We start from the raw sequence: 16,273 nt of genomic DNA, 5'->3' as shown, positions 1-16,273 counted from the left end.
ACGGGCCCAGCCGCTCCACGGCATGTGGGATCCTCCCGGACCGGGGCACGAACCCATGTCCCCTGCATCGGCAGGTGGACTCTCAACCACTGCGCCACCAGGGAAGCCCAAGAGTGCTTACTCTTGACAGTAGGTCTGGAAGTTGGAAAGATACTGGGCCACCCTTCTTGTCTAGTGTTATTTTTTTTTTTAAACCATACACCTAGCATTTTGCTAAACATATAAACAAATTTTTTAATAACTGACCTTAGTCATATATACTGAGCAGACAGAATGTAAGATCTCCTCTAACTGAATAATGCTATATATCTAGCCACATGGTCTATAGCAAAGAAAAAAAAAGATGAAATTGGACAGGCTTCAAGGAGCAAAGCTAATGGAAGATTATGAAGGCTAGAATGAAGAGCTTAAATTTGACCTGAGAAATAACAGAAAAGTGAGTGACTGTAAAGAAAATAAAGCAAAGTATTTTTAGAGAATTAAATCAACTGCCATAATCTGACATAAGACAATGGTCTGCTTGCGGCAAATCATAACACAATAGATATAGGTAATTAAGACATTAAAATGGAAGAACTGAACTGAGCTTCCTCAACAAGCAGACATGAACACTTTAGAGACATGATCAGGGGAAGAAGAAAGCCCATCAACAGAGACATATCTCCATTTTATAAACATGACTTCACTATAAGTTTAAAAAAACTTACTCTTCTTCTCCTTCTCTAGAGTTTCCCTCTCTCTACGCTTATCAATTATCTCGCCTTCACATAATGCCTTTTCATCTTGAACTCGTCTCAGATCATTTGTAATGGCATCAATTTGGGGTTGAAGGTTCTCACAGTTTTCTGTGGTCTTCAGTTCATTTTTCAAATCTTCTATCATTTTGCAGGTATTACTTATTCTCCTCTGTCGATCATGTTCTTCATTTTGTTTTACTGTTAAAGCTTGTTGAAGCTCCTCAATCTAATAAAACAAAAGCAGGTTAGCACTGGAGATTGTTTTTTCTCCTGGTTTATTAGGCTTTTATAGTAAAACAGTTTCAAAAATGCAAACAATCTAAGAACATGGGTTTTTTCCTCACTAAAAGGTATCCTATTAGAATTAAACTGTTACTCCTACCAGACTACCTGTCTCTTTATCTGTTCAGCAATACATTCCAAGTACCTAGAGCAGTGGTTACCATATAGTTAGCATTCAATAAATATTTGCTAAATAAACAAAATATTTATAAAGTCAATCAGCAGATTTCTAAATATTTATAGGAAGATTTCACATACTATATATCACAAAACTGAAAAGTCACATGGTATACCACAGACTTTCAATAAAGCAGCAATAGAAATGATGATGAAGATTATGTCACCCTACTAATTTAAAACCACAATAAACTATTTTCTTTCCATTAAATTATTTTCTACTAGCACTTCAAATTAGTATTTTAAGATTTTAATCCTCAATCTGTATGTTTATATTCAGGGTAAGTCATTAAAAAAAAACCAGATCATGCAACTTGCCAGTGGAATTTTTATCAAAACCATACATGGTCTACCTAAGACAGAGTTATGATTTTCTTCAAGATACAGATGCATACACCCAATTTATTTTTTACAAAAATAGAATTTTGTGTTAAATTAGATAAGGTTAACATATCACATAATTTGCTTATTAGTTACCTTTCTTTCCAAGTCAAATTTACTCCCTCTTCCTCCCCATTATAAATGTATATTTATGACATATTCAATATAGAAATATGGAAAATATAAAAACTTAAAACAAATAAAAAACACCTAAAATCTTAAGGTCCTTAAACATTTACATTTTAATGCCAGCCTATATCCATCAATAGAGCATATACGTTTTAGCAAATGGCATCACTAAAAATTTATTGAGAGCAGTTTCTCATTATCTCCATGTCCTTGCAAAACAAAAATTTAATACCTGAATAATGTTCTTTTATATAGATATACCACATTTTATCCCATTCCCTATTGTTGGAAATTTGGGTCATAATCAATTTCCTTTTCTAAAAGATTAGCTTTGACAGTGTCAAGATAATAAACTGAATACATGCCAAAATCCCCTCTCCTATAACAAACATGCAGAAGTGAAAGATAAAATATTATGTTTGAAAAAATTAAGATTTTGTGTGTGTGTGTGTGTGTGTGACTGAAAATTAACAATGTTCAATGGGCCCAAAAGAAGGAAGCAGACAAGAAGCCACAGTATTCAGCCAGGAAACCCATGAAGTCCAAAGCTTTTAGAAGAATAAACTGGCATGTCATGGGAGACAGAGAATTAAGAATCACCAAACACATGAGGAAGTCCAAGTCCACCAAAAAAGGGACAAGAAATTTAACAACTATAACCTCTACAATCCCAGGAAAATAGAGACCACCAAGCTACCAAAAATCACTGGGCTGCTGAAGAAATCTTATACCAAGAGGTCTTTGTCTGACATTGACCTGAAAAACTGAAAAGCAGCTTGATGGTCCCATGTCCTTCTAGCTAAATTTCTGAGTTCTAACTTTAACTCATTTGCCACCTTCATCCAAGAAACTACCATAACTAACTAATTCCATCACACCCATGTTTAGCTCAGGCACACTAAGTCCAAGCCTCCTGGATCATGCATGTTCGCTAGGATACCATCCCCATTACTGCTCTCTATCTTCAATTTCTCTGAATGTTCTCTCTTCTTGTTCTAGCTAAAACTTGGCTATTCCTGGAAGATACTTCTCCCTAGAGACCTTTCAAATGGTGACCTTTTCCTGCCATAATTCTTCAGAGCACTTCAGGACTCAGAAGTGGGGAGGGTGTCCTCATCAATCTCCACTGTACTACTTCCTCCGTTAATTGAGCCCCACTTCAGATCTTTGAAGATCATATGATCAGACTTCAACACCCATTATCTTTGCTATGTTAACTACCCCCCTCAAAGTCTTTCCTCACCCTCTTCATTCATTGATGCCTTTAGCACCTGACTCACTGTCTTTCTCTCCATCATTATGCTGGCCATAATGGAACTCCAACATACATACAGAAAACCAGTCTAACTCTTTGGCCTCTGTGTTCCTTGACCTCTTCAATGGTCTTTTCCTAAACACCACCTCAGCCACCTTCTCCTACAGTTATATTATATTATATCTACAGTTATATCTCTGACTAGATCATGTAGATCACCAAAAATCATACCACCTCTGAAAACTATTTCCACAATCCTACTCTTTGATCACCATCTCCTTCCCTTACATTTTACTTACTATGGTCTTCCTACTGCAACTATCCTTTGACTGCACAGGGTCCTGTAATCCACTGACCCTACTATCTTTTCACAATCCACCCCCCCCCTCATTTCTTTCCTTAACTGGCTGAGGTTCCACAACTCTAGAATCACTCCCTTGCAAAAGCCTCTTGACCCTCCACCATTCCTATGTCACATAAGCAAGAAAAAAGCTTAGTCCTTATTAAACCTAAATATATACTTTCTATTTATCTGTATCTAAACAACTGAACTAATTGGAGAAACTCTTGAAAACAGGTCTTACTTCAAATTTATGGCCACAAAACTTAAACAGGCACTCAGAACTCTCAGAAAAACCTACTACATTTTTCTAATAAATGTATGTTCTCATTCAGAGATGAATTCACATCTTTTCCTCCTTCCTCAATCTTATATTGCTAAAGGCTCTCTACTCTCCCAGCTAATGACCCTGTCTCATATTTCATTAACAGCAGTGTTAAAGTCACAGTACTCTGATCAGAGTACTTTTCCTCCTTTCAAAACCATCAACCTACCTCCATCTGTACTCAATCTGCTTTATCTTATACAATGTAAGGAGAGTTCTTGTAGCTACCTAAATCTACCCCTCCAGGGCTACTCCAAGCAGTGTTTTTCAAATTATTTATGGTGAAGAATCATTAAAATAATTCTAAGTAATCACAAGTCAACTTTTATCAATTACAAATACAAAAAATTGCTAATAATCATTTTGGTCAATTAGCAATAATCAATTGCTAATAAAACAGTTTGGCAATTCCTTCAAAAGTTATATGTACACTTATGATAGTCACTTCTAGGAAATTATCCAAAAAAAATGAGAGCATATGTTATATTATATAAGAACTTGTACAAGACTATTCACGGCATTTTTTGGTAATAGCCCTAAACCAGAAACAACCTAAACGTCCATCAACAGATGAATGGATAAACAAATTGTGATCTCAAGAAAAGTGGGAAAAAAAAAATCAGAGTGTACAAAGATAAAAATACAACATATCCAAATTTGCAGGACACAGGTAAAGCAGTGATGAGAGGAAAACTTATAGCATTAAGTGCATACACACAAGAAAAGAGGAAAAGTCTCAAATCGATAATCTGAACAGAACCTGGAAAAAGAGCAAAACAACCCCACATCAAGCAGAAGAAAGGAAGTAATAAAAATATGAATGGCTTTAATGAAATTAGAAAAATAACAGAGAAAAGCCAATGAAACAAAGAGCTAGTTCTTTGTAAAAAAACAATGAAATTAACACACCTCTAGCAAGAATGATCCCCACCGTCATACCCCACCAAAAAAAAAAAAAAAGACAAAGTAGACAGAAATTACCAACATCAGGAATGAAACAGGGTTAACAGTATCACTACAGAACCTACTGACATCCAAAGGATAATAAGAGAATTTATGCACACATAAATTTAACAATTTAGACAAAATGGACCAATTACTAAAAAAACCCACTAATTACCACAACTCAACCAATACAAAATAGATTATTTGAATTGCCCTGTAACTATTAAGTAAACTGAATTCATAATTTTAAAACTCCAAAAGCAAATCTCCAGACCGTGATAGTGGTATTTGAGAATTATTCAGAATATATAAAGAAGAATTAACACAAATTCTACACAATTGCTTCCAAAACTGAGAATAGGAGGGAACACTTCCCAGTTCATTTTAAGAAGCTAGTTATTATCTTGATACCAAAAGCAGGCAAGTATGAAAAGAAAACCACAGAATACTGCTTCTGAAGATAGACACAAAAATCCTTTAAATGTTCGCTAACAGAATTCAACAATATGGAAAAGGAGTTATAAATTCATACACCATAACCAAGCAGGGTTTATTTCAGAAATGCAAGGTTGATTTGATATTCAAAAAAATCAATGTAATCCATCATTTTCACAAGCTAAAAATGAACATGTGCATGATCGTATCAATAGATATGCAGAAAAAGCATCTGACAAAATCCAACACTCACTCATGATATTCTCAGAAACACAGGAATAGAGGAGAACTTCCTGAACATCCTGATCTATAAAAAACCCTACAGCTAACATTACACTTGATAGTGAAAAAAACGAATGCTTTCCTCCTAAGACCAGGAACAAGGACAGGATGGATGTCCACTCTAACCATTCTCTTTTTTTTTTTTTTTTTTTTTTTTTGCAGTACACGGGCCTCTCACTGTTGTGGCCTCTCCCGCTGCGGAGCACAGGCTCCAGATGCGCAAGCTCACCGGCCATGGCTCACGGGCCCAGCTGCTCCATGGCATGTGGGATCTTCCTGGACCGGGGCACGAACCTGTCTCCCCTGCATCGGCAGGCGGACTCTCAACCACTGTGCCACTAGGGAAGCCCCCACTCTAATCATTCTTATTCAACACAGTGCTGGAACTTCTAGCCGGTGCAACAGGCAAGAAAGGAAATAAAGGGCATAAAAATCAGAATGGAAGAAATAAAGCTGTCTCCATTTGTAGATGACATGACTGCTTATAAAGAAACACCCCCTATTTTACTTTACCTGCTCTTTCTTTTTTTCCTACCTTCCCTTCCTCCCTCCCTCCCTCCACTCCTCCTTTCCTTCTTTCTTTTTCTTTCCTCCATCCCTCCCTCCTGCCCTTCTTCTTTCCACTTTCTTTTTCTTTCCTTCCTCCCTCCCTCCCTCCTGTCTTTCTTTCTTTCTTTCCTTCCTCCCTCCCTCCCTCCCTTCTTCCATTCACTCTTCCTTTTGCTTTCATTCCTCCCTCCCTCCCTTTCTTTCCTTCTTTCTTTCCATCCTTCCTCCCTCCCTCCCTCCTTTCTTTCTTTCTTCCTTCCTTCCTTTCTTTCCCTCTCTCTTTCTTTCTTCTACTAATTCTTTCTTTCTACTTTTTCTCACTGTTATTCGGAGCCGGGTGGATGAAAGGCTCTTGGTGCTGCAGCCAGGAGTCAGTGCTGTGCCTCTGAAGTGGGAGAGCCAACTTCAGGACACGGGTCCACAAGAGACCTCCCAGCTCCACATAATATCAAGCAGCGAAAATCTCCCAGGGATCTCCATCTCAACACCAGCACCCAGCTTCAGTCAACGACCAGCAAGCTACAGTGCTGGTCACCCTATGCCAAGCAACTAGCAAGGCAGGAACACAACCCCACCCATTAGCAGAGAGGCTACCTAAAAACATAATAAGGCCACAGGCACCCCAAAACACACCACCAGACGTGGACCTGTCCACCAGAAAGACAAGATCGAGCCCCAACCACCAGAACACAGGCATTAGTCCCCCCCACCAGGAAGCCTACACAACCTACTGAAACAACCTTAGCCACGGGGGACAGATACCAAAAACAACGGGAACTACGAATCTGCAGCCTGCAAAAAGGAGACCCCAAACACAGTAACATAAGCAAAATGAGAAAGCAGAAAAACACACAGCAGGTGAAGGAGCAAGATAAAAACCTACCAGACCTAACAAATGAAGAGGTAATAGGCAGTCTACCTGAAAAAGAATTCAGAATAATGATAGTAAAGCTGATCCAAGATTCTATTTCCCAGATCCAAAATCTTGGAAATAGAATAGACAATATGCAAGACACAGTTAACAAGGACCTAGAAGAACTAAAGATGAATCAAGCATCGATTAAAAACACAATAAATGAAATGAAAAATACTCTAGATGGGATCAATAGCAGAATAACTGAGGCAGAAGAACGGATAAGTGAGGTGGAAGATAAAATAGTGGAAATAACTGATGCAGAGCAAAATAAAGAAAAAAGAATGAAAAGAATAGAGGACAGTCTCAGAGACCTCTGGGACAACATTAAACGCACCAACATTCGAATTATAGGGGTTCCAAAAGAAGAAGAGAAAAAGAAAGGGACTGAGAAAATATTTGAAGAGATTATAGTTGAAAACTTCCCTAATATGGGAAAGGAAATAGTTAATCAAGTCCAGGAGGCACAGAGAGTCCCATACAGAATAAATCCAAGGAGAAATACGCCAAGACACATATTAATCAAACTGTCAAAAATTAAACACAAAGAAATCATATTAAAAGCAGCAAGGGAAAAACAACAAATAACACACAAGGGAATCCCCATCAGGTTAACAGCTGATCTCTCAGCAGAAACTCTACAAGCCAGAAGGGAGTGGCAGGACATAATTTAAGTGATGAAGGAGAGAAACCTGCAACCAAGATTACTCTACCCAGCAAGGATCTCATTCAGATTTGATGGAGAAATTAAAGCGTTTACAGACAAGCAAAAGCTGAGAGAGTTCAGCACCACCAAACCAGCTTTACAACAAATGCTAAAGGAACTTCTCTAGGCAAGAAACACAACAGAAGGAATATACCTACAATAACGAACCCAAAGCAATTAAGGAAATGGGAATAGAAACATACATATCAATAATTACCTTAAATGTAAATGGACTAAATGCTCCCACCAAAAGACACAGAGTGGCTGAATGGATACAAAAACAAGACCCATATATATGCTGTCTACAAGAGACCCACTTCAGACCTAGAGACACATACAGATTGAAAGTAAGGGGATGGAAAAAGATATTCCATGCAAATGGAAATCAAAAGAAAGCTGGAGTAGCAATTCTTATATCAGACAAAATAGACTTTAAAATAAAGACTATTAGAAGAGACAAAGAAGGACACTACATAACGATAAAGGGATCGATCCAAGAAGAAGATATAACTATTGTAAATATTTATGCACCCAACATAGGGGCACCTCAATAAATAAGGCAAATACTAACAGCCATAAAAGGGGAAATCGACAGTAACACAATCATAGTAGGGGACTTTAACACCCCACTTTCACCAATGGACAGATGATCCAAAATGAAAATAAATAAGGAAACACAAGCTTTAAATGATACATTAAACAAGATGGACTTAGTTGATATTTATAGGACATTCCATCCAAAAACAACAGAATACACATTTTTCTCAAGTGCTCATGGAACATTCTCCAGGATAGATCATATCTTGGGTCACAAATCAAGCCTTGGTAAATTTAAGAAAATTGAAATTGTATCAAGTATCTTTTCCGACCACAATGCTATGAGACTAGACATCAATTACAGGAAAAGATCTGTAAAAAATACAAACACATGGAGGCTAAACAATACACTACTCAATAACGAAGTGATCACTGAAGAAATCAAAGAGGAAATTAAAAAATACTTAGAAACAAATGACAATGGAGACACGACGACCCAAAACCTATGGGACGCAGCAAAAGCAGTTCTAAGGGGGAAGTTGATAGCAATACAATCCCACCTTAAGAAACAGGAAACATTTCGAGTAAACAACCTGACCCTGCACCTAAAGCAATTAGAGAAAGAAGAACAAAAAACCCCCAAAGTTAGCAGAAGGAAAGAAATCATAAAGATCAGATCAGAAATAAATGAAAAAGAAACGAAGGAAACGATAGCAAAGATCAACCAAACTAAAAGCTGGTTCTTTGAGAAGATAAACAAAATTGACAAACCATTAGCCAGACTCATCAAGAAAAGAAGGGAGAAGACTCAAATCAATAGAATTAGAAATGAAAAAGGAGAAGTAACAACTGACACTGCAGAAATACAAAAGATCATGAGAGATTACTATAAGCAACTCTATGCCAATAAAATGGACAACCTGGAAGAAATGGACAAATTCTTAGAAATGCACAACCTACCAAGACTGACTCAGGAAGAAATAGAAAATATGAATAGACCAATCACAAGCACTGAAATTGAAACTGTGATTAAAAATCTTCCATCAAACAAAAGCCCAGGACCAGATGGCTTCACAGGCGAATTCTATCAAACATTTAGAGAAGAGCTAACACCCATCCTTCTCAAACTCTTCCAAACAATATCAGAGGAAGGAACACTCCCAAACTCATTCTACGAGGCCATCATCACCTAGATACCAAAACCAGGCAAGGATGTCACAAAGAAAGAAAACTACAGGCAAATATCACTGATGAACATAGATGCAAAAATCCTCAACAAAATACTAGCAAACAAAATCCAACAGCACATTAAAAGGATCATACACCGTGATCAAGTGCGGTTTATTCCAGGAATGCAAGGATTCTTCAATATACACAAATCAATCAATGTGATACACCATATTAACAAGTTGAAGGAGAAAAACCATATGATCATCTCAATAGATGCAGAGAAAGCTTTCGACAAAATTCAACACCCATTTATGATAAAAACCCTGCAGAAAGTAGGCATAGAGGGAACTTTCCTCAACATAATAAAGGCCATATATGACAAACCCACAGCCAACATTGTCCTCAATGGTGAAAAACTGAAACCATTTCCACTAAGATCAGGAACAAGACAAGGCTGCCCACTCTCACCACTCTTATTCAACATAGTTTTGGAAGTTTTAGCCACAGCAATCAGAGAAGAAAAGGAAATAAAAGGAATCCAAATCAGAAAAGAAGAAGTAAAGCTGTCACTGTTTGCAGATGACATGATACTATACATAGAGAATCCTAAAGATTCTACCAGAAAACGACTAGAGCTAATCAATGAATTTGGTAAAGTAGCAGGATACAAAATTAATGCACAGAAGTCTCTGGCATTCCTGTACACTAATGATGAAAAATCTGAAAATGAAATCAAGAAAACACTCCCATTTACCACTGCAACAAAAAGAATAAAATATCTAGGAATAAGCCTACCTAAGGAGACAAAAGACCTGTATGCAGAAAATTATAAGACACTGATGAAAGAAATTAAAGAGGATACAAATAGATGGAGAGATATACCATGCTCCTGGATTGGAAGAATCAATATTGTGAAAATGACTCTACTACCCAAAGCAATCTACAGATTCAATGCAATCCCTATCAAACTACCACTGGCATTTTTCACAGAACTAGAACAAAAAATTTCAAAATTTGTTTGGAAAAACAAAAGACCCCGAATAGCCAAAGCAATCTTGAGAACGAAAAACGGAGCTGGAGGAATCAGGCTCCCTGACTTCAGACTATACTACAAAGCTACAGTAATTAAGACAGTGTGGTACTGGCATAAAAACAGAAAGATAGATCAGTGGATCAGGATAGAAAGCCCAGAGATAAACCCACGCACATATGGCCAACTTATCTTTGATAAAGGAGGCAGGAATGTACAGTGGAGAAAGGACAGCCTCTTCAATAAGTGGTGCTGGGAAAACTGGACAGGGACATGTAAAAGTATGAGATTAGATCATTCCCTAACACCATACACAAAAATAAGCTCAAAATGGATTAAAGACCTAAATGTAAGGCCAGAAACTATCAAACTCTTAGAGGAAAACATAGGTAGAACACTCTATGACATAAATCACAGCAAGATCCTTTTGGACCCACCTCCTAGAGAAATGGAACTAAAAACAAAGATAAACAAATGGGACCTAATGAAACTTCAAAGCTTTTGCACAGCAAAGGAAACCATAAACAAGACCAAAAGACAACCCTCAGAATGGGAGAAAATATTTGCAAATGAAGCAACTGACAAAGGATTAATCTCCAAAATTTATAAACAGCTCATGCAGCTCAATAACAAAAAAACAAACAACCCAATCCAAAAATGGGCATAAGACTTAAATAGGCATTTCTCCAAAGAAGATATACAGATGGCCAACAAACACATGAAAGAATGCTCAACATCATTAATCATTAGAGAAATGCAAATCAAAACTACAATGAGATATCATCTCACACCAGTCAGAATGGCCATCATCAAGAAATCTAGAAACAATAAATGCTGGAGAGGGTGTGGAGAAAGGGGAACACTCTTGCACTGCTGGTGGGAATGTGAATTGGTACAGCCACTATGGAGAACAGTATGGAGGTTCCTTAAAAAACTAAAAATAGAACTACCATATGAGCCAGCAATCCCACTACTAGGCATATACCCTGAGAAAACCATAATTCAAAAAGAGACATGTACCAAAATGTTCATTGCAGCTCTATTCACAATAGCCCGGAGCTGGAAACAACCTAAGTGTCCATCATCGGATGAATGGATAAAGAAGATGTGGCACATATATACAATGGAATATTACTCAGCCATAAAAAGAAACGAAACTGAGCTATTTGTAATGAGGTGGATAGACCTAGAGTCTGTCATACAGAGTGAAGTAAGTCAGAAAGAGAAAGACAAATACCGTATGCTAACACATATATATGGAATTAAAAAAAAAAAAAATGTCATGAAGAACCTAGGGGTAAAACGGGAATAAAGACACAGACCTACTTGAGAATGGACTTGAGGATATGGGGAGGGGGAAGGGTAAGCTGTGACAAAGCGAAAGAGAGGCATGGACATATATACACTACCAAACGTAAGGTAGATAGATAGTGGGAAGCAGCCGCAGAGCACAGGGAGATCAGCTCGGTGCTTTGTGACCGCCTGGAGGGGTGGGATGGGGAGGGTGGGAGGGAGGGAGATGCATGAGGGAAGGGATGTGGGAACAGATGTATATGTACGACTGATTCACTTTGTTATAAAGCAGAAACTAATAAAAAAAAAAATGTCATGAAGAACCTAGGGGTAAAACGGGAATAAAGACACAGACCTACTTGAGAATGGACTTGAGGATATGGGGAGGGGGAAGGGTAAGCTGTGACAAAGCGAAAGAGAGGCATGGACATATATACACTACCAAATGTAAGGTAGATAGATAGTGGGAAGCAGCCGCAGAGCACAGGGAGATCAGCTCGGTGCTTTGTGCCCGCCTGGAGGGGTGGGATGGGGAGGGTGGGAGGGAGGGAGATGCATGAGGGAAGGGATGTGGGAACAGATGTATATGTATGACTGATTCACTTTGTTATAAAGCAGAAACTAATAAAAAAAAAAAAAAAGAAATAAAATACATTAATTTAAAAACTAGACAATTCAAATATGGCAAATGTTAAGAATTGTTCAATCTAAGTGATGGGCATATGGGATTTCATTAAACTGGTCTCTATTAAAAAAAAAAAAAAACACCCCAAGTAAACCATTAAAAAAATAAGGAACAGGGGCTTCCCTGGTGGCGCAGTGGTTGAAAATCTGCCTGCCGATGCAGGGGACATGGGTTCGAGCCCTGGTCTGGGAAGATCCCACATGCCACGGAGCAACTAGGCCCGTGAGCCACAGCTACTGAGCCTGTGCGTCTGGAACCTGTGCTCCGCAAGAAGAGAGGCCACGATAGTGAGAGGCCCGCGCACCGCGATGAAGAGTGGCCCCTGCTTGCCACAACTAGAGAAAGCCCTCGCACAGAAACAAAGACCCAACACAGCCATAAATAAATAATAAATAAATAAATTTTAAAAATTGCAACCTCCCTTTAAAAAAAAAATAAGGAACAGAGAAAAAGAAAAATCAAAAAAAAACTTGGGTATAATCCAACAAAACAGAGAACCTATATGCTGAAAACTACAAAATACTGATGGAAAAAAATCAAAGATCTAAATAAATGGAGACATACCGTGTTCACAGTTTGGAAGATTCAACATAGTAAAGATTTCAATTCTCCCCAAGTTGACATACGTTTAATGCAAGTCCCATTAAAATCCTAGCAACATTTTTCTGTAGATATAGAAAAGATTTGGCTGTCAACAGGAATGGCAAAGGAACTCTGAAAATCCTCTCCTCCAGAAAAGTAATGAAAACATTGACAAAAATTATCAAACCTAACTCTTTCAGAACTCTGCAATTTAACCAAAGGCTTTTCAACAAGCCAGAGAGCATTTACTCAAGAAAAATGCTCGACTCTTGGTAAAACCAACAAGCTTTGTGGTGTTTTGAACATGCCCTATTCCTATTCCCCTCTCCTCAGTTCCTTGGCAGCCTTGAAAACCAACAGCCCACAGCCATAGTGAAATCAGCAGCCTAGGAGCTACGGGAGAGATCACAAAGTTAGAGAACTTTCACATTCTCAGTCTCAGAGAACTATCATTATCTGATCTGGCAGTTTCCAGAAAAACCTTACTTGCAAAGCTTGTCTTCATTTGACCTGATTCCATAGCTTGCACACTGCAAAAGACCCTTTTCCTTGGAGGAAGCTGCCAAAAACAATCAGTGGCAATTGTTTAACAACAGAGCTGCCTGGTGTAAGATAACAGTGTGGCAAACAATAAGCTAACCAAAAAATTTAAAAGAAAAAGCTGGAGAATACGATGCCCACAGGAAGTTTTGGTAGCTCCTGGGAATCTAGAAGGTCATATGCATGCTTGAGTTAGGACTGTGCATGCCCAAGGCTGTATGAATGCCCTAGAAAGAGCTGAGGAGGCCCTTATCTCTCACAACATTCTGTGCAAACAGGAAGTGAAAGCTGAAACAGAGTTGTAAACTAGCACTGCAACTTAACCAAAGCTTTCAACAATTCAGGGAGTATTTGAGGACAGAATCTTGGTGGAAAGTGAAAACAATGCCTGACTGAATGTTGAAGGTGTGAACCAACATGCATTCAGAGACCCTCAACAAAGACTGGGAGACATACTAGATTGGGAGACATTATAGTCATTTGAGAAAATACCTGTCCAATAATTAGCTGACCACTAACTAACTGAGCAGAGACTTCAGTAGTTACATATGACAAAGAATACAGAATTCAAAGAGCTAGGAAAGTAATTTAAAAAAAACAAACAGCAACAACATCATCAGCAAACAAAAATAACACAAGCCTGGGTTAAAGGAGGACAACTGATATCAGAGTTGCCACATCCTGCTATTTAAACTTTATAGTTTCAACAAAAAATTAAAACACAGTCAACAAAACAAGAAAGTATAATCCATACACAGGAAAAAAAAGCAGTCAACAAAAAATGTCCCTGAGGAAGCCCAGAAATAGTTACAAAATAATGACTTTAAGACAGCTATTTTAGATATGTTCAATGAACTAAAGGAAAACATGTCTAAGGAAAAGAAAGAGAACAATGTCTTATTGAATAGAGAATATCAATAGAGAGAGAAATTATAAAAAAAGAGTCAAGTAGAAATTCTCAGTTGAAAAGTTCAGTAACTGAAATAAAAGATTCACTAGTGGACCTCAATGGCAGATTTGAACATGCAAAGCAAAGATTAAGTGAGCCTGAAGATAAGTCAATTGAAAGTATTCAGTCTGAGGAACAGAAAAAAAGAAAAAGAAAAAGAAATAGAATGTAGGACACCATTAAATATATCAAAATATGTATAATAGGAGTCTCAGAAGGAGAGAAGGAAAAGAAAGAAGCAGGAAGAATATCTGAAGAATAATGACCCTAAGCTTCCCAATTGTGATGAAGAATATTAATCTACACATCCAAGAAGCTCCATTAATTCCAAGCAGGATAAACCAACGGCGACTCACATCTAGAAATTTCATAGTTAACTGCTGAAAAGAAAAGGAGAGAATTTTGAAAGCAAGAAAGAAGTAACTTATCATGTACAAGGGATCCTCAATAAGATTGATAGCTGATTCCTCATCAAAAACCATGGAGGTCAGAAGGCAGTGGATGTTATATTCAAATACTGAAAGAAAACCAAGAATTCTATACCCAGCAAAACTATCCCTCCAAAAGAAAGAACAACTTAAGACATTCCCAGATAAACAGATACTGGTAGAATTCATCATTAGCAGAACTGCCCTACAAGAAATACTAATGCAAGTCTTTCAGAATGAAATGAAAGGGCACTAGACAGTAACTTGAAACCACACAAAGAAAGAGCACCAGTAAAGGTAACTACATATGTAAATGTAAATAAGAGATAGTAGGAAATGTATCTGTTGTTTGTAACTCTTCTTTTCTCCTATCTGATATAAAAGACAACTGTTGTGGTATAATAAAAAATATATATTTGGTCTTTGTCCCCAGTTCCTGGCTCAAAGGTCTTAAAAACCTTAGAATTTCCTGAGTGACAGAAGTGTCTTTTGTTATTCACACTAAGCCCCTTTTGCAGATACCTGATTTTATGCTAATAAGACGACTCTTGGCAGGGTCCCTAAACAGCTTCAGAATAGAGACTGATTGCCAGAAGAACCAACCACATGATTAAGGGGTTGGAATTTTCAGCCTCACCCCCTGCCCTCAAGGAGTAGAGAGAGGCTGGAGATTGACCTCACTCACCAACAGTCAATAATTTAATCAGTCATATCCAGGTAATGAAACTCAATAAAACTCTTGAACAACATGGTTATGGACCTTCTGGGTTAGTGAACGTGTCCGTATGCTGGGAAGGTGGTGCACCCAGAAAGGGATTAGAAGCTCTGCACCATACCTTGTGCTATGCACCTCTTTCGTTTGGCTTTTCCTGAGTTGTATCCTTTATAATAAACGGGTAACTGTTAAGCGTAACATTATCCTGAATTCTGTGAGTCGTTCTAGCAAATACTGAACCTGAAGTTGGCGGTAGAGGGGGGTTGTGGGACTCCCTGAATTTGTAGCAAAGTCAGAGAGAAGAGTAGGAAATCTGAGGTCTGGGGAATTGAGACTGGCATGTAAAGCCAGGACTGTCTTGTGAGACTGAGCCATGAAATTGTAGAATCTACTTTAATTCCAAGTAGTTAGTATCAGAACTGAATTGAACTTTAGGACACAAAGTTGGTGTCAGAGAATCACACAATTATTGCCACAAAAATGAAACTATATAAAGAAATAATTATAAAACTACGTTAATAGGCTTATAATGATTAAAAATGTAACTGGTATGACAATAACACAAAGGAAGGAGAAGGGAATGGAGCTATATGGGAACAAAGTTTGTATACTACTCAAGTTCATATTAATATGAAACAGATTATCATAAATTAAGATGTTATTTATTTATTATTATTATTTTTTTGCAGTACACGGGCCTCTCACTGTTGTGGCCTCTCCCGTTGCGGAGCACAGGCTCCGGATGCGCAGGCTCACCGGCCATGGCTCACAGGCCCAGCTGCTCCACGGCATGTGGGATCCTCCTGGACTGGGGCACGAACCCGTGTCCCCTGCATCGGCAGGTGGACTCTTAACCACTGCGCCACCAGGGAAGCCCAAGATGTTATT

At 38.1% G+C, this 16,273-nt stretch overlaps 1 protein-coding gene across 1 annotated transcript in view; it reads right to left on the bottom strand.

Annotated features, from left to right (window-relative positions):
* SMC5 (structural maintenance of chromosomes 5) overlaps window positions 1-16,273 on the bottom strand; it is a gene marked incomplete at both ends in the record, with an annotated part of 109,689 nt that overhangs the window by 52,162 nt on the left and 41,254 nt on the right. Inside the window, one exon of the mRNA XM_079705642.1 lies at window positions 708-963. Within this exon, the coding sequence (XP_079561768.1) occupies window positions 708-963 (256 nt within the window). The remainder of the gene's footprint in view (window positions 1-707; window positions 964-16,273) is intronic.

Source organism: Hyperoodon ampullatus, assembly GCF_949752795.1.
Source record: "Hyperoodon ampullatus genome assembly, chromosome: 6".
Classification (NCBI taxonomy): domain Eukaryota; kingdom Metazoa; phylum Chordata; class Mammalia; order Artiodactyla; family Ziphiidae; genus Hyperoodon; species Hyperoodon ampullatus.
The sequence above is the reverse complement of the archived record's forward strand: the minus strand, read 5'-3'. Positions and strand labels throughout refer to the sequence as shown.